An 18,307-nucleotide genomic window follows, 5' to 3' on the forward strand; every position below is an offset into this window, starting at 1 on the left:
GATTTAATGGCCTCTGATGTCATGCAATGGTGGGCATTTTCATAAGCAAATATATATATATATAATATAAAAATATATATGAGTATTTGTGTGTGTATATATGTGTACCATGTGTGTGCCTCGTGCCTGTGAAAGCCCAAAGAGGGTGTCAAGATTCCCAGGAACTGGATTTAAAGATGGTTGTGAGATACCACGTGGGTGCTGGGAACCAAACCCAATCCTCTGCGAGAACAGCAAGTGATTTTAACCACGGAGCCACCTCTCCAGCCCTGCACATTTTCTTTTGTTTCTGTTTCCTTAGAACAAACACGTAGAAATGGAATTTATTGGCCAAAAAAGATGAACAGTGTATACTCTAGCCTAGCTGCTGGGCGGACTTTTGGCGCTAGCTGCTGATGGCATCTGAGGAAGTTTCCCAGGTGCCCTGTTGCTGGGGTCGCTGTGCTGGGGGCAAGCATGATGAGCACAAGGGCAGGAGACTGGGAGAACAGTCATCCCAGCACCATCCTATGTTCCCGCTCTTTGCCCAGGAGGATGGGCACACATCTGGTTTCATTGTTACGAAATCTCGTCCATCTCCCCGCCCCCGCCCCACACCATGTGAAAGGATAGAGTTGCCTTATTATACCAGTTTCTTACCTGACTCCTTTCCAAGCTGTGCTGTGTGGACAGGTCTTTTATATGTGTCTGGCAGGGAGCTGAGAACGAAAGAGAAGAAACTGTAAGCCTGAATGAAGTGGGGAGGGGAGGGAAGAAGGCAGAGAGAGCAAGGTACTCTGAGGAGCCGTCTTTCACGTCTTCCTGGAAAAGGGAACTCACTGGTAACTGGTACGTTGAGTTTCCTATGCTGGGCTTTTAGCTCGTACCGAGAAAGAAGCCAGCACCTTAAGAGTCCCGCTTCAAGATGGGGATTGGTCATACGGGGATTGGTTCATTGGTAAAAATGAAACATGTGCTAATGAAGAAATCAGTTCTAAGATCAGGAAAAGGGTACAGGATGAGATCTGCCCCAGCCAACTGTAGTTTCAGGGCCTTGACTCTCCCTGGCATTGTTACAGGTATACAAAGGCTAACCCAGATAGGGTTCCTCTCGGTGATTTATTTAGATGGGTAAGAGGCAGAGGGAGAAGTGTGTGTGTGTGTGTGTGTGTGTGTGTGTGTGTGTGTGTGTGTGTGTGTAAAAAGTTGTGGTAAAATACATAAATTTGTCATTTTAAGATGTGTGGAGCATTCTGTGGCATTGAGTTTTCAGCCGTCACAGCCATCTATCTCTAGACCTTGCGTCTTCTCCAACTTAAGGTCAGTGACCTGCTAATACCTCCCAGTTTCCCCTCTCTCCAGGTCTTGACAATCATCATTCTACCGTGTTTCTATGAATTTGGCTACTTCAGTCAGATCTCAAAAAAGAGGAGATTTATTGGGCATATACTGTTGCAGGATTCCAGTGGCCGTGGTCGGTCCACCGCTGTAATGAATGGGTCTGGATCTTTTCCTATAGGACAAAACATGTTGTAATCACTAACTCAGATTCTGGGTTCTGCATCATCATGAGGGTGGTCCTGCATCATCATGAGGGTGGTCCTGCTTTTATCCCGCCTAAGGGACGAGAATGTGGGCTCCTTTCTGCGTGCCCTTTGATCTTTCTAGCCCTTTGTGGCAGCCTCAAACTTGTCAAGCACATGGCTGGCAGACATTCATGACCTCTACCAGGCCTTTCTGAAACAGCTCACCAGTTGAAGAATACTTTGCATTTGAATGAGCAAATTAAATTTGATCTCTGAAGGATGAGTCTTAGTGTAACCACAAAATTCCACTCCTGGTTTCTTCATGATTAGGTACCACAGAGAATTTCCTAGAATATGGTCCTTGTGCACTACAAACGTTACACAATTTCTGTCTGCTGCAGCTGCCTGGCTGGTTTCCAGGGCTGTCTTCCTCTTGCCTTCAGCCATTGATTTTGTCAGTCCTGGTATTTTTCTCCCCAGTTCCTGGTCCTCTTCCACCTTGGGAGGCTTCCAGGAGCCTTGGGTGATGATGGTGAAAAGGACGGAAGTGTTGGCTGGGTGTGGTGGCGCACACCTTTAATCTCAGCACTTGGGAGGCAGAGTCATCCTGGTCTCTGTGAGTTCGAGGCTGGCCAGAGCTAGTTCCAGGACAGCCAGGGCTACACAAAGAAACCTTTATCTCAAATAGAGAGAAGAGGTGGAAATGTGAGGACCAATTAGTATCTGTCTCTTTTTTGATTGCCTTATTTTGCTTAGCACAAGTTATCATTGAAGGCTGGATTCCATTGTATGTACAGCCCCATTTTGTTTATCCATTTATCCGTCAGTGGTCAGATGGGCTTGGTTTTTGCATTTACGTCTTGACTATTGTGAGCAGTACTGTGAAACTGAGTGTATGCATATGCATTTCAACCTTCAGCTTTTTTGAGGCACATGTCCACATGTGGAATTACTACATCATGTGGTGATTTTATGAATAATACTTTTAGGCATATGCAAACTTCCAGTTTCTCTATGTCTTTCTAACACTTTTTTCCCCTAAAAGTCATTGCCGTCCTACTGTGTGTGAAATATTTCCTTGTGGTTGTGATTTGCTTTCACAGTGGGCATCAGTATTGAGCACCTTTGTGTTTTTTGTCCATTTGTATATCTTTGGGTCATGACTTTTCTCATTTTATAATCAGGGTTTTGGTTGTTATAGTAGAAATGCTTTACGTATTTAGGACACCATTCCTCAATCAATACGTGAATGCACACACTTTCTCCCACCCCACAGGATTCCTTACAGTACTCTTTGATGCACAGACATTTTCCAGTTTTCATGGAGTCCATCCAGCCTTCCTGGTTTTGGTTCTCTGTGCTTTGGGTATCATCTCCCAAATCCCGTGTTACAATGTCTTTGCCTCCTGTGTTTTCCAAGCACTGTCTAGTTTGGCTCTTCTGGACTTGTGTTGTTTGTGGTATACTGAAAGCAGGCCTTCACCGGTGTTTGGGGAGCACTGGCTAGGTTTTCTCAGTACCGCTGGTAAAGGGTAATTTCTTACGGGAAAGAAGACAGCTGCTGTTAGCTGTTACTGAGCTGCACGCAGTGTCTGCCAGGAGGGCTTTGCTTAAATGATGCAGGAGGGAGAGCTTCTTTTCTTTCTTTCTTTCTTTCTTTCTTTCTTTCTTTCTTTCTTTCTTTCTTTCTTTCTTTCTTTCTTTCTTTCTTTCTTTCTTTCTCTCTTTCTCTCTTTCTCTCCCTCCCCCCTCCCCCCCTCTTTTTCTTTTTTGTTTTTCGAGACAGCGTTTCTCTGTGTAGTTTTGGTGCCTGTCCTGGAACTCACTCTGTAGCCCAGGCTGGCCCTGAACTCAGAGATCTGCCTGCCTCTGGCTCCCGAGTGCTAGCTAGGATTAAAGGTGTGTGCCACCACCTCCCGGCTCTTTTCTTTCTTTCTTTTTTTTTTTAATTAAGAGATTTTTAATTTATTTTTACATACCGGCTGGTCCAAGGGCCCCCCCTCCCCTTGTAAACCTACAGAGACAACCAAACCAAGCTGGTGGAACTCATGAACTTTAGACCAACAGCTGTGGAGCGTGCATGGGACTGGACCAGGCTCTCTGCATAAGAGAGACAGTTGTGTAGGTTGGTCTGTCTAAGGGGCCCCTGGCAGTAGGATCAGGTTCTATCCCTGATTAGTGAGCAGGCTTTTTGGTGCCCACTACCTATGATGGGACACCTTGCACAGGGAGAGCTTTCTTTAAGCTTCTCAATCAGGGAGTTTTGCTAAGGGAATGATGCAGGAACCATTGCCAATGAGACACAGGGAGTAGATCTGGGAAGTAGGTTTTCCAGGATAGATTAGAAACGCTGTTGTTTCTTAATTTTGCCTCTCTAGTTATATATGTGGAATTATTTCATCAAAAGCATTGGTGGGGGGCAGAAACTCATTGATTTTACTAAGGCATGCACTTTTAGGTGTGTGTGAGCAATTGTGTGTGTGTGTGTGTGTGTGTGTGTGTGTGTGTGGTTGAGTAGGTGTGTGTCTGTATACACTTAACGTGCATATGCCTATGTGTGTGTGCACTAGCTGTTTCCTGTAGTTGGGGGAACAAGATCTCACTCAGCAGAACACCTGGTGTGACGTGGGAGATGGGTGGATCATGTGTTTGAAGAAGACAAGGACTGCACAGAAGACCTTTGTCTCTGCTCTTCAGATGTGCTGAGGGTTCCTGCTCCTTTAGTGCAGCCCAAAGCTTAGACCTTTCTCAGTGTGCAGCTGTGAGCCAGCAGGCTGGAAGCAGAGCCTGGGTCTCTGCCCCGATGGGTTCCATGGGCACACAGCTGCAGGTCTGTCTGGCACTCTTGGGTGTTCCCAGGAAACTCCTTCCAGCCCTCTCAGGTCTCCTCCGCCCTCTGTACTGTGTGGGTCTGGCCCGTTTTCAGGGTCAGGAGCTGCTGGATTGGCGCCCTCTTGCGGTCCTGTTGGGTAATTTGGGAGGCAAAGAGGATGAAGGAACCGCTAAGTAATAAAAGGGACACGGAACGGAGAACAGATTAGGGAGTTAAAAGGAAATCTGTGGGTGTGGCCACAGATTCCATATTCAGGTCTAGAGTGAGGAAGAGGAGGCTAAAATATGTCATGTCTTTATACAGAGTGGCTGTTGTTTGTGAGGGTAACATGGCTGCCTGAATCCCATGCACAGTACTGCCTGAGAGTCTGCCTTTGTGCAGGCTGGATGACCCTACTGGATAACCCCAGGGTTAGATGTGAGCAGTGCCTTCCCATTTCTCTCTCTCTCTCTCTCTCTCTCTCTCTCTCTCTCTCTCTCTCTCTGCAACAGTCCTAGTATTTGCACAGGCCTGTATTTCCTCTCCTCTTACACACTGACTCATGGCGCTTAGCTTGTTGCTTGGTAAGGGAGTGGGAACACTGCCATTCTTAGTCTGGTCCTCCTCCTGAATGGGGTCCGTCAGTTCACAGCTTGACGCCAGCACGGGGGAAGCAGCCTGCGTGTCATTTTCCTCTAGAACACAACAGGGGCTCCCCTGCTTTCTAGAGTGGCAATTTGTGCCTCCTTGAACATGTACTCAGACACCCCTTTAACCAAAAGAACTAATTGTAGACAGAAGTGGCTTACCTTTCCCTTCACAGTGAAGTATTTATCGGAAGAATTAACTTCCCAAGAGGCCCAGTAAGCACCTGGGAACCTGCAGGGAGGGTTATAGAGCCTTACGACGGACGATGCTTTCCTTCGATGTTTGCTTTAAACATATTGGCATTACACCGTCTTTGTAGGCTCCTGGGGCTCCTGGGAAGAGAGGGCTTTCCATCCGCTCTGAAGTGTGCACAGTGATTATGCACACCCGTCCTCACTGCAGCTTGTCTGAGCTTGCAGACGGGCCCGGCTGCTTTTCCATGCCAGGTCACGGGCTGAGCCACTTAATCTTCTCTCTGTGACTTCGTTTCCTGTTAGGTAAGAGGGGATGATAACAACCACATCATAGGGTGGGTGGAGGGTTCAGGTGGCTCTAGCCACAGGTTCTGTGTCTTTGGGTTTCTATTGCTTTGATGAAATGCCATGCTTTTGTGACCCAAAGCAACTTATTATTTGGCTTACACTTCCGTATTGCTGTTCACCATCAAAGGAAGTCAGGACAGGAACTCAGGCAGGGCAGGGACCTGGAGGCAAGAGCTGATGCAGAGGCCATGGAGGGGTGCTGCTGCTTACTGGCTTGCTCCTCATGGCTTGCTCAGCCTGCTTTCTTATGGAACAGGGAGCACAGTCCAGGGGTATCACCACCCACAATGGGCTGGGCCCTCCCCATCAATCGCTAATTAGGAAAAAAGACATACAGGCTTGCCTAGAGTCTGATTTTTATGGAGACATTTTCTTAATTGAAGTTCTCGCTTCTTGGATGACTTTAGCTTGTGTCAAGCTGACATAAAACTAGCCAGCACATTCTGCGTCTATATTTCACCCAAACTTGGACGGGGAGAGGGTTGTAAATCACGTTCAGGCCTTAGCCTGGCAGCTGCTCGTGTAACTTTGCACTAAGTATTATAAGTGATCTAGAGATGACTTTAGAGTCCACAGGAGGCTTTCTGCAGATGCTGTATCATCTTACATAGGAGACTGAGCATCTACAGGGGTTGGGCTTCTAGGGGAGCTGCTGGAACTGATCCCATTGGGGTATCGAGGAGTGACTGCATGTGAAATCCTCAGCGTGGTTCCTGGTGCTCAGTATGTTCTGTGGGAGTGTTCGTGGTGTGATACTATCCCTATCATCCACCTACCTACCTGAGGGTATTTTATCACAGCAATGGAAAGTGAAAGTAGAATGTTTCCCAAAGCCCCCCACCTTCTGGCATTGTCCTGTTCACAAGTATGTTTCAGCGTGACTGTGGAGGACATATTCTGAGCGTAGCACGCACCATGACGCCTGTATCTGATTTGTGATTATTTCACTCTCAGGCTTGTTTTATTCAGCTACTGTCTGTCCATCTTTAGTTGCTGCAGGGTGGCTGCTTATGCTCCAGCTGTCAAGTCTTCCATCTTTAATAGGAAGGAGGAACAAAAAGAGGAGGGGTACTTAATTATTTAAGCAGATTCCAGGAACCTTTGGATTAAGACTTCTGCATATTTAAGTGACCAGAATTTAGCATAATGACAGACTGCAAGGAAGAGCAGGGAATCAGTGCCCAGGTCGTGCTCAGGCCTTGAGATTCAGAACATACAACCAGCCATCTCAAGGGTTTAAGTGTTTTCTATCTGTTAGGTTAGAATGTCGGAGGAGAATAAACCAAGGCTCACACTAAAAAGGAGCGGTGTATTCTTTAAAGATGCCAGCTTTAAGAGAAGGAAGACTTCTGTTGTCCAAAGCCCTGCCAGCCTCCTGGAGATTTAACAGCCAGGTCACAAACCAGGAATTTGTGGGCTGTTGGGATGATCTGTGGCCTCTGAGGTAGTGGAGACCCTCACACTTTAGTAGTGGCTTAGTGAGTTTCTCATTGAGATTGTGTGTGTGTGCATTGGGTGCACAGTTGGTGTGCTTTGCAGTTTGCCTGCTTGGCAATGCTTGGTTTTGGACCACCCCACTCCAAGCCTATTTGGCTCTCAGCTACTCCAGGGAAGCATTTGAGCGACACCTCTCTACTGGTGCCGCAAGGTTGGTTTGCTCCAGATTTGAACTCTGTTCTCAGTTGTGGCCAGGGCAAATTATGGGTGTTTTGATGTTCTCACGCCTGTAAATTAGAGTCTCTGGGTTGTGTGGGGATCACCCCTGGCCCCAGAAGAGTGACGTAATGTCTGGGGGCTGCGGTGTTTTCTTCTGGAGATGGCCACCATAGAACTTTGTAACGACAGTGACAGGGGAAGGCTGAAGAGTAATTGGTGTGACTTACAGTACCCGAGCAAAGGGGCCAGGTGGCTGTTGGTGCCTGGCCTGTGCCCACCACCAGCTGGCGAGGTCAGTTGAGTTCAGAGCCAGTGTTAACTGAGGGGAAGGAAGTGATGAGTCTGCCTGCCTGCCTGCCCATTGGCTCCTTTAAGCCTGGCTGACTGCTTGCAAGGCTTCCCTCCCTCTGATTCTGAAGCAGCCTCCCCAGAACATGACAGGCAACTTGATGCGCTTGTAGCATGCTGGGCAGAGCGGCCTGTAGCCAGGATGTCTCTGTGAGGCTGCTGGTGAGAACTGCCACTCCATCCCTCAACGGATACCCCCAGCCTTCCCCCCCTCCTCAGGATGAGGCCACCAGAGCTCTCCAGCCCTGGCCCTGACCAGAGCCTGTATATCCTGGGGGTTGGAGAGCGAATGGCAAAGAGGCAGAAGAGTCCTCAGCGCTCTGCTTCCTCAGCAGTATGGGAACTGGCCAGGAGCACCTTACGGATTAGCTCCCAGAAGACACACTGCTAGAAATAGATTAGCCAGATGGTGTCTGGGCTGTGTGAGCCATCTCCTGTGTGAGCATGGGTTTGGAGAAAAAGCCTTTCTTGGGGCCAGAAACTGTGCAGCAGGCCCGGCAGCTGCCCTTTTAGGAACTGCCAGCTGGAGGGTCCTGGTGACGAGCCGACACTTGGGGGCTTCCCGCAGGGCAGTGAGAGGGTCTCTGAGAAAGGAAGGGGTCCATTGCTGAGCATATCTGGTACACTGCCTCCCAACAACTGGATTCTTCTGAACATAACGTTTCTAGAACTTCTGAATATGTACTTTCTCTTCCTTTTCACAGACATGTATCACTTCCTTGCCTTTAGTTCTGTGACATTCTATGACATTCATTACAGACACAGAGTTAGGATGCAGAGGGGCTGGACACTGTGTGTGTCTGTCCTCTGTGTCTTCCGTCCCTGCCAACGTCTGCTGGAGTTGGACGAAATTTGTGGGGAATATTGGAGCTGATACCAAACCCACTTTAGTTCTGGAGTTCGATGAAGAGGATTGTTCGTTTGAACATAACAAGCTTAAGGTCAGCCCCGAGACTGAACAGGCCATGTATTTGGTTGTATTTAGACAGTATCTCACAGTTGCAATAGACCTGTCCTACTTAAAAGTAAAAATTTCAGATTTTTAAGGTTTATTTATTTTACTCTAGTGTATGAATGTTTTACCGACATGTATGTCTGATGTCCAGGGAGGTCAGAAGGTGTCATCCTGGAACTAGAGTTACAGATGATTGTTTGAGCCACCATGTGGGTGCTGGGGATTGAACCCAGGTCCTCTGCAAGAGCAGCAAGTACTCCCTCTTCTCCCAGCAGGGGTTCTCTGTGTAGCCCTGGCTGTCCTGGGACTCCCTCTGTGGACCAGGCTGGCCTGAGACCACTGCCTGGCTTAAGATGCTGAGCCACCCATCTTTAGTCCCCTCTTGTCCCACTTGAGGGTGTGGGAAGTGGGAAGAGGGTAATTGTTCCGGGGACCCTGCCATAGGATGGAGATCTTGAATAATTGCATCAAACTATTGTTCCTCCTTGAAGGATTCTTACTACTGGGTTGTGTGATGCACACGCCACACAGGGATGCAGAACAGTCTTTGTACCATTTAGGGCAACAGGAGTGGCCGCTGTTCTCGTGATCATAGAAATCAAGCAACTTTCTAAGAATTGTAACTTTATGTTTTGGTATGTCTGTTTTATTGTTAAAATTAGATGGCAAAGTTTATAAAATAGGCTCAAGAACAAAACTGAGCCCAGTAACCCTCTACACATGCTATTTCTTCATCTGTTGTAATTAGTTAATTGGCCCCACAAGGAATGTTGAGGTATTGCTTTTGTAGCTTTCTTCTTCCTCTTCTTCTTCCTTTTCTTCCTCTTCCTCTCTTCTTTTCTTCTTGTTTTTTCTTCTTGCTGTCCTGGAACTCCCTTTGTAGGCTGGACTGGCCTCAAATTCAGGAAGTGCCAGGATTAAAGGCATGCACCACCACGGCCCGGCACTTCTGGGAGCTTTTTGTTTTGTTCATTAACATCTTTCTTTAGTAAACGTGTGTATATGTATGTGGAGACCAAGAGGACAGCTTATGGAAGTCCAGTCCTTTCTTCTACCACAGATTATCAGGCTCGGTGACCAGCGCCTTTCCCCACCGAGCCATCCTGACCGACCGTCTGCTTTTGGAGTGACTTATGTATTAAGATTATCTTTTTATTATATGTACATGTGTGTATCTGCATTTGTGTGAAAGCCAGAAGAAGCTGTTGGCTTCCCAGGAGTTGGAGTTAGAGGTGACTGTGAGCCACCGCACCTGGGTGCTAGGGATCAAACTCGGGTCCCCTGGAAGAGCAGCAAGCACTTTAACCACTGAACCATCCAGCCTTTGCTATGGCTCTTCCTTGCGCTGATGGAGTTGTGTAGGGGCGAGTGCCCCATGCTTATGTTGTCATTTTTTATTTCTTTGGCCCGTCAGCAGAGTATTAATTCCACTTTCTGGTGTCTCGCGTGTCTCTACACAATGGGCAACAAGGTGGATGAATAATTGGCACTCCGTTTCCATTCCCTGGCTGTCAGAGAGGAGTACCCTGAGTAGAAGTCTGCTGAGGACTTTGGGAGGCTTGGACCTCCTCTTAGGGGCTGGTCCTCCCTTTTAATTGGCCGAGAGTACCTGAGCTGCTGGCTGCTTCCCTTAGCTCCTTTCAGGGAGCTAGACATCTGCACTTCCTTCGGCCCAACACACTCCCACACACCCTCTCTCATTCCCCGCTGTCTTCTCTCCTTCCAGTCTTCCGTTTGTGCCAAGATCGTGCAGCTCCTGGGGCAGAATGAGGTGGATTACCGCCAGAAGCAGGTGGTCATCCTGAGCCAGGATAGCTTCTACCGAGTCCTCACTTCCGAGCAGAAGGCCAAAGCCCTAAAGGGCCAGTTCAACTTTGATCACCCGGGTGAGTTGGGGCTTGAGAGGTCTGTGTGTTGAAGGCGGAGCGGGTTGTGGTTGCCTTCATGAGGAAGGGCTTAGCTTCTCCCAGTCTGTTCCTGTAGCCAACGTAGGGGGCCTGAGGACCACCTCACACGGTCATCATGGGCTTACAGGAAAGAATGGGTTTTGAACACTTTGCAGAGAGCTGATTGAATTTGTATTGAATGAAGGTAAACCATGCAAGCTTGGGCAGAGAGCCCGAGAAACAAACACAGCTGGTCTTTTGCCTTCTGATGTGTAGCAGCCTGTGCCACCCCTGCCTCCACACTGTCCCATGTGTGTACATTTGGCCCATGTGGTCTGATTGGTGACCATCAAGAAGGGAAGTGGGGGTGTTTTAAGGTGGCCCTCTAAGTGAGTTTTGCTGATATTCCAGATCAACGTGTTGCTCCTTCAGGTGGTTTAGGTTTCTCATATTGGTGAGAGTCAGCTCTTCTTGACATGAGACCTATGCTTAGCATGTGCCAATCGATCCCAGGGCACCAGCTGACCTTTGAGGAGAGATGGGAGGGGGCGAGTCAACACCAGGTACAGAAAGTCAGCAGAAATCAAACAACAGATTAGTTTGCCAGAACTCACTCACACACCCTGTTTTAAGATCCGGGGAGTGTTTGTGTTCCACCATGGGTGGACATTGGCTTTGGAAGGGCAGCCTGTTCTGGGTGTGAAGTTTGCTGTGATTTTATGACAGGTCAGTTTAAAACCAAGAGCCGTTTTAATAATTTGATATCCTTCAGATGCCTTTGACAACGAACTTATCTTCAAAACACTGAAAGAAATCACCGAAGGAAAAACAGTCCAGATACCCGTGTATGACTTCGTCTCCCACTCACGGTAAGTAAGCTGGGCTGGGCCAGAGGTTGTTAGCTGTTGCAGCCTAGAGCATCCCAGGAGTGCACTCAGCTTCCTTCTCTCTTTCACTCTCTCTCTCTCTCTCTCTCTCTCTCTCTCTCTCTCTCTCTCTCTCTCTCTCTTGTTTTTTTTTTTGAGTCAGAGTTCCTCTGTGTAGCCCTGGCTGGACTGGAACTCACTCTGTAGACCAGGCTGGCCTTGAACTCAGATCCATCTTCCTCTGCTTCCTGAGTGTTGAGATTAAAGGTGTGCACCATCACTGCCTGGTACCTTCCCCAACTTTCATGAGGATGTTTCCAGGAATGGCTGGATCATTTCCTTTTTCTCTCTGAAGGATAGGCTTGTACTTTGGGCTGGTGGTGTAAGGGATGGATGGTGTCTCAGTTAGGGTTTCTATTGCTGTGATGAAAGACCATGACCAAAAAGTAAGTCGGGGAAGAAAGTTTATTTGGCCTGCACTTCCACATTGCTGTTCCTCACTGCAGGAAGCGAGGGCAGGAACTCAAACAGGGCAGGATCCTGGAGGCAGGAGCTGATGCAGAGGCCATGGAGGGGTGCTGCTGACTGGCTTGTGTCCTCTGGCTTCCTCAGCCTGCTTTCTTTTTTTTGGTTTTTCGAGACAGGGTTTCTCTGTGTAGTTTTGTGCCTTTCCTGGATCTCGCTCTGTAGATCAGGCTGGCCTGGAACTCACAGAGATCCACTTGGCTCTGCTTCCCGAGTGCTGGGATTAAAGACGTGCGCCACCACCGCCCGGCCCAAATACCAATTCTTAAAGGTCAGACTAAGCTGCAGAAGTGCCAGGCGCGACAGCATTCCTGGAGATGCCTTCAGGGAAACTAGAAATCATACCCGCTTTTGTAGAGACAAAATGCCTCGTTTACGGTCTCCTGTATAACTATCCACACATACAGGCAGCTAGAGAAGATGCAGATTACCTACACAGACACACACTGGCCTGCTTGGAGAACAGCATGTGGATGGAGTATACAGGAGACAGTAAACTAGACACAGATATTAGAGACAGAATGTCTGTATTCTTCAACTCATTTACTTTATTTAAAGAATGACGGTTGCTCCTCTTTCCTGCTGTATGTATGGCAAAAGTTCAGAAGAGCTTGCCTTAGCCTTCTTAACGCCCGTCTTGTCTGCGGTGGTGGCCTGAGGTCTCTGGGCCAAGCTCCTCTGTCTACTGTGTAGGTCTTTGGAGGGAGAGAACCCAGAACCTCAACCCAGCAGATGCTCTGCTCCTTGCTGTCACCCGGCTCCCTTCCCTGGCCACTCAGTCCATCTGTGTTTTGCAGGAAAGAGGAGACGGTCACTATCTACCCCGCGGACGTGGTGCTCTTTGAAGGGATCCTGGCCTTCTACTCCCAGGAGGTCCGAGACCTGTTCCAGATGAAGCTTTTTGTGGACACAGATGCGGACACTCGTCTCTCTCGCAGAGGTACGTTCTGTAAGGCTTCAGATGGCCCGTTTGGTGGCTACCTTGGGAGCAGATAGGTGGAAACCCGCGAGAGGCATGTGCCCCCCTGAGTCTGAAGCCGGGACCTCTCCTGATGCAGCTGTGTGGCTCCGTGACCCTGCCCAGCTGTAGCCCAACCCCAGGACATCCTGTCACCCGATGTTTAGTGACATTTAGGAAGGGATTAGTCACCTTACTCTTTAGATAAAGGAAGGCTTGTGAGGTCACTAAGATGAAATGCCCAGGTCTTTTTTAATTTTCTCATGAGGCATCAAGAAAAGATGCCTTGGTCTTGGAAGTAGCCGTAGGGCATCTGGGGATGGGGAGCCCTGTGCCTGCAGTCCCGGGTGTCTTGTTCCACCATCTGCTTCCAGCGTGCTCTCCTTCTCTCCACCCAGCCCTGGAGCATTCCCCGGCAGGCCTTCCCGAGTGTGCACCATGCTTATGTCCATCCAGCCTGTGCATTCTCAGAGCCCCAGAACTGGGTGAGGAGCTGAGCTCTGCAGGGTCCTGAGCCATGTGCTTCCACCTTTCAGGAGGAGAAGGGTTAGGTCGCAGGAGTGAGGGGGGACCGTGGAGCGGGCACGGAGAGAAGATGCTCATTATCTACACAGACACAGTGCCCTGCTCCGAGAGCCCCATGTGGATGGAATATACGGGAGATAGTGAACAAGACATTAGGAAGTAGCTTGGGCTAGGGAAATAGCTCAGCTCAGCGGGCAGAGTGCTTTCCCAGCATCTATGAAGCCCTGCATCCAATCCCCAGCATCACACAAACAGGTATCCTATACCTGTAATGTACCCGGGCAGGTTGAGGTAGCAGGATCAGAAATTCAAGGTCATCCTTAGCTGTGTAGCAGGGCCAGTTTGGACCTTGTTTCAAACAGGTCCCGGTAGGTGAATCTGTGACTTATTGGACATTCTAGCAAACAGGCTGATAACATAATATTTGGCAAGAGCTGTTAGTGGAACCAGTAGAACTGAGAGAGACTAGTCTGGGTTTGCATGCTGATTTGGAGCCACACTTCCCTCTAGGTGGGGAGCAGCAAAGGCGTCACTGTGTGAAGAACGGTCAGGAGAGACACCATGTTAGTCTCAGCAGGCAGGTCCCCCACCTAGTCTTGTGACATCAGTGGCTCTACCCATACCCCAGGTTTGTGTTTCTTTATGGAACCCCCCGACTGCCATGCATCTGCCCCAGTGTCTGGCTTACCACCTCACCTACAAGCCTAGCTCTTCCCTTGCTTGGTGGGCCGTTGTCCCTGATGGTTGCCGAGTTGAAGAGGCAGTGTGTTCTATTAAGAAACACAAGTTCAAAGCCAGGTGAGTCCAGCTTCACTGCTCATGGATGTGTGGCCCTGGACAAGTTGTGTTTTAACCTCTTTGAACCTTATTTTTCTATCAGATAATCCGGAGATCAGTCCTCTAGGGATAGATGAGAGGTAACTCAGGGGCAGTGCCAACGGGCACATTAGTTGACAGCTGCTGCATCCCAGGTCAGAATCTTGGAGAGATAGGTGGCTGGTATCGTGTTCTCGGCAGCAATGCCGGCCTCTGGGGACTCTGACCCCAGGAGTCTGCTCTACTGGCTGACTAGTCTAGCAAGTGGGACTCAGTCCTAGAGAGAACTCAAAGGAGGGAGAAAAGACAGCATCTAGGGAATTAGAGCCAGATTTGGAGGAGTTGTGAAGTCTTTGGAAATTGAGTGGGTCTTGGCTCCTAACTCAAATGAGGTCAGCATGCAGATTAAGCAGCACATTCTCCTTCCGTTTCTTGGCCTGGGGTGGGGAGAGAGAGGGTCTTTATATGAATATGGGAAATCTTTAAAATAACGTGGAACTTGGGTTTTGAGACAGGGCTTCTCTGTGTAGCCCTGGCTGTGTAGATCAGGCTGGCCTCAACTCAAGAGATCTGCCTGCCTCTGCCTCCAAGTGTTGATTAAAGGCGTGTGTAGCCCCCTCCCGCACCCCTCCCCCCCAAGTCTTCTCTGGCCCTTTGTTGTCTGGGCAGGTTGCTACCTCCTCATTTCAGGTGTCTCTTTACAAGTACCCTTCTGCCAAGCCACTTTCCTGGTACGTTTGTGTGGTTTTTCTATATGCCATTTATTTTTACAAGTTCCTTCTGTCCGGGTAGGACAAAGAACATGTTGGCATATGCTTGGTGAAGTGCAGGGTGCTGAGGGCAGGGGACAGTCCCTAACAGTGGCAGGTAGTAGTAGTGGGGCTGGATGGAGAATATTCCGAGAGAATGGAGTACCATGCTCCCACCCATCTTTCATAAACGTCCAGGCTTACAACTAACATTCCAATCAGGGAGAAGTTGGCCTTGGAATCCTGCAGTGCCTGCCTGGGAGGCTCAGGCCCTCCTGGATCCCCTGCCTTACTCTTGGTGGCTGAGTTTGCCGAGGGCTTCCCTGTCTGCTCCAGCATCAGGAGGGGGAAGAGTGGGGCGTGGGCATTTGGAGCTGAAAGAACACCGCTGGATTTGGAAGGGCTGCGTGGCCAGGCAGGGAACCGGCAAACTTGCAGCTTCCTGCCCATTCCTTTGGGAATGATCCCATCCTACCCAGCACGTGTGTAGGGCTCAGGCTGGGCTGGGGTGGAGGTGTTGGGTTGGTGTTTTTTTTTTTTTTTTTTTTTTTTGGAGTTTCCAGTTTGTGCCAAGATCTTGTTCTGACTCAACCCTTGGCCTGATTCTGCTTCCTGGCAGTGCCCAAGGAGCAGGGCGTTTCTAATGCAGTGAGCTAGCTGGTCCTTGGCCACGGAGCCATCCGAGTCCGTTTAAGGTGACAACTTCCTTGAAGGCTCTTAGGGAGTTAGGTGACAGTGCCTTCTGTTATTGCCTGTCCCCATTTCTTCACCATGTGTCCATTTTTAACATATCCATTGCATGGGTTTGTATCCCACTGGCCTCTCCTGAACCTTGCCACACCTTTCCAGTGTTCTGCCGGGTTCCTCTGCGCACACACTTCCCCCCATGTACCTCGTCCTCCTCACATTGACTGATCTTCCTGTCAGGAGCCTCTGCTCTCCTGGAGCCCCGCCCCCACCCCTGGTTGGGCTAGAGCTACAGTTGCCCCTGGAGGGTAGGTAGGCTTATTGACCGGATTGTGTGCCAGCCGCCATGCTGGAGATTGTACCCCCTTGTTTTCTTAAATAATAGCTTCCTCAGGGCTGGAAACGCAGCTCAAGTTTGTAGAATGACTGCCTAGCATGAACAAAACCCTAGGTTGATCTCCCAGCACCGCATAAAAACTGGGCACAGCGGCACACCCTGTAACCCCAGCTCTTGGGAATCAGAGGCATGAGTATGAGTTCAAGGTCATCTTCAGCTACATATCTAAGTTCACGATCAAGCTAGGCTGCATGAGATCCCCCCCCCCATTATAAATAAGACGTTCTTTGTCTACTTTTTGTTTAAGGAAATGAAGATTCAAAGAGGATAAGTCACTTGTCTAAGGTCACAGGAGCAGGAGTTTCTGGGGACAGGACTCATATCTAGGTCACGTTCCTTCAGCTCCATACTCATTAGATAGAGCGTACTCATTAGATAGAGAGAGCCAAGCAGCCTTGCTTTGCCACTTGGCCCTGGAGCTTCCTGCATGACCCATTGGCTTCTCTTATAACAGATGAAGTTACCAGGTCTGGTCCGTGGGCAGCAGGAGGTCTGTGTGGGGTGTGCCCACATGTGCGCCATAGGGAGAAGGGCAAAACTTTCCAGAGTGCTAAAGCCGGTAGCTTCCTGAAAAGCATGCCACGTGAAACACACCCAGCACCAAGCACTCCAAGGGCAGCACAAGCTCCTGAACTCAGGCACTCTAGTATGTGCAGGCGTGATCTCTTGTGTGTGTGTGTGTGTGTGTGTGTGTGTGTGTGTGTGTGTGTGTGTGTGAAATACTTAGTGGTGTAGCTCTCTCCAGAATTTCATTCACAAAAACTCCCTGTGTTTGTTTACAGAGATTTGAGTTACCTGATGGGGTAATCTCTGGGGTACAGGTGAAAACTTAGCTGGTTGATAATAAGCTTCAAAGTGGCAGCTGTGCAGAGGGCTGTGTTGGTTGATAGCACCTCCTTCCTAGCTCACTACTCCAAGGGAAACTGAGGCTTAGGGAGGTCAGGACACAGTGACAGAATCCGGATGCCCTGGCCCTTACAACTCGCTGCAGGTCCCTTTCTAGAAGGCACCGAGGAAGATGGTGGATGATAGATGGTAAATCTGGATCCACCTTGGCTTCCTCCTCGCTTTGGCTCATTGTCCCTGAGAGCGTGGTTTTCTCACTAACTAATGTTCTATTTGCAAACTTCTGTGCCCCAGGTGGGCAGAAAAAAGCTTCCCCACCACTGGGATTCCCACCCAGGAGAGGGTGGGTGAGGTGGGTGATTGGCTGACCCCACAGCAGTGGGTCCCTGGACTTGGGAACACAGGTGAGCATTCTCCAGCCAGACGCCACTGCTTCCTGTTGTCACGACTCTCTGGGGATGCCCTGATCTTTTCTGGTTCATGTTGAGATTTTGTTTGCTTGAAACAAGAAAGCTGCTAGTCTTGGCCAGGGAGCCTTTTATGTTAGGGGACACATTGTAGTAGAATTTGATGGTATTGAGACTTACAAAACTTGTTTTTTCTGAATCTGTGGCTGGTCCATCCTAGGGCAAGTCTCTAAGTAGTCCTGACTTCTCAATCAGCTGGGTGGCCTGCGGGAGCCTGGCATGCTACCTCGTGCACTGTGTTCTTGATTCTTGTTTTTCCTTCTCTTACAGTATTGAGGGACATCAGCGAAAGAGGGAGGGACCTTGAACAGATTTTATCTCAGTACATTACGTTCGTGAAGCCCGCCTTTGAGGAATTCTGCTTGCCAGTGAGTTATATTCTTTGTTTCTGCTAAATGTACATCTTGACATTTAATGATTTAATCTTTTTTTTTAAAGATGTATGTATTTTTTTTTTTTTTTTTTTTTTTTGGTTTTTCGAGACAGGGTTTCTCTGTGTAGCTTTGCGCCTTTCCTGGAGCTCACTTGGTAGCCCAGGCTGGCCTCGAACTCACAGAGATCCGCCTGGCTCTGCCTCCCGAGTGCTGGGATTAAAGGCGTGCGCCACCACCGCCCGGCAAGATGTATGTATTTTTATTTTATGTGTATAGGTGTTTTTTTGCCTGTGTACGTCTGTATACCACATGCATGCATGCAATGCCCATGGAGGCCAGAAGAGGGCATGAGATCCTCTGGAAGTGGAGTTAGGGATGGTCATTAGCTGCCATGTGCATGCTGGGTCTTTGTGAGAGCAACAAGAGCACTTAACTCTCATCATCTAGAGAGATGCTGAGCCATCGCTCTAGTCCTTCATGATAGATTTAAAAGCCTGTAGGTTGCTGGGGTTACCCCAGCTTGAATCTTAGTCCCCTCTCGTGAGTGATCATCCTGAAGTCCTAAGAGGTGGCAGGCTGGGTTCTGTCCTGCCATCTTTCTTCCCCCGAAGGTCACCCTGGTTCTGCACATCTCCCAGCATAACCTGCGTTTCTTGCCTGGGAGAGCTGCCATCAGACTTTACCTGAAGCTTGCCCAAGATAGACCTGAGCCAGCTGGAGACTTGGGAAGGTCAGGGTGCAGGGA

At 49.0% G+C, this 18,307-nt stretch overlaps 1 protein-coding gene and 1 pseudogene across 1 annotated transcript in view; one reads left to right on the forward strand and one right to left on the reverse strand.

The window, feature by feature from the left end:
- The window catches only part of Uck2 (uridine-cytidine kinase 2), a 62,505-nt gene that overhangs the window by 36,829 nt on the left and 7,369 nt on the right, over positions 1-18,307 (forward strand). Inside the window, exons 2-5 of the mRNA XM_028864362.2 lie at positions 10,193-10,352; positions 11,125-11,221; positions 12,541-12,683; positions 17,459-17,556. Of these exons, the coding sequence (XP_028720195.1) occupies positions 10,193-10,352; positions 11,125-11,221; positions 12,541-12,683; positions 17,459-17,556 (498 nt within the window). The remainder of the gene's footprint in view (positions 1-10,192; positions 10,353-11,124; positions 11,222-12,540; positions 12,684-17,458; positions 17,557-18,307) is intronic.
- Positions 1,524-2,078, reverse strand: LOC114689988 (annotated as a pseudogene).

This window comes from Peromyscus leucopus, chromosome 15 (assembly GCF_004664715.2).
Source record: "Peromyscus leucopus breed LL Stock chromosome 15, UCI_PerLeu_2.1, whole genome shotgun sequence".
Taxonomy (NCBI): Eukaryota; Metazoa; Chordata; class Mammalia; order Rodentia; family Cricetidae; genus Peromyscus; species Peromyscus leucopus.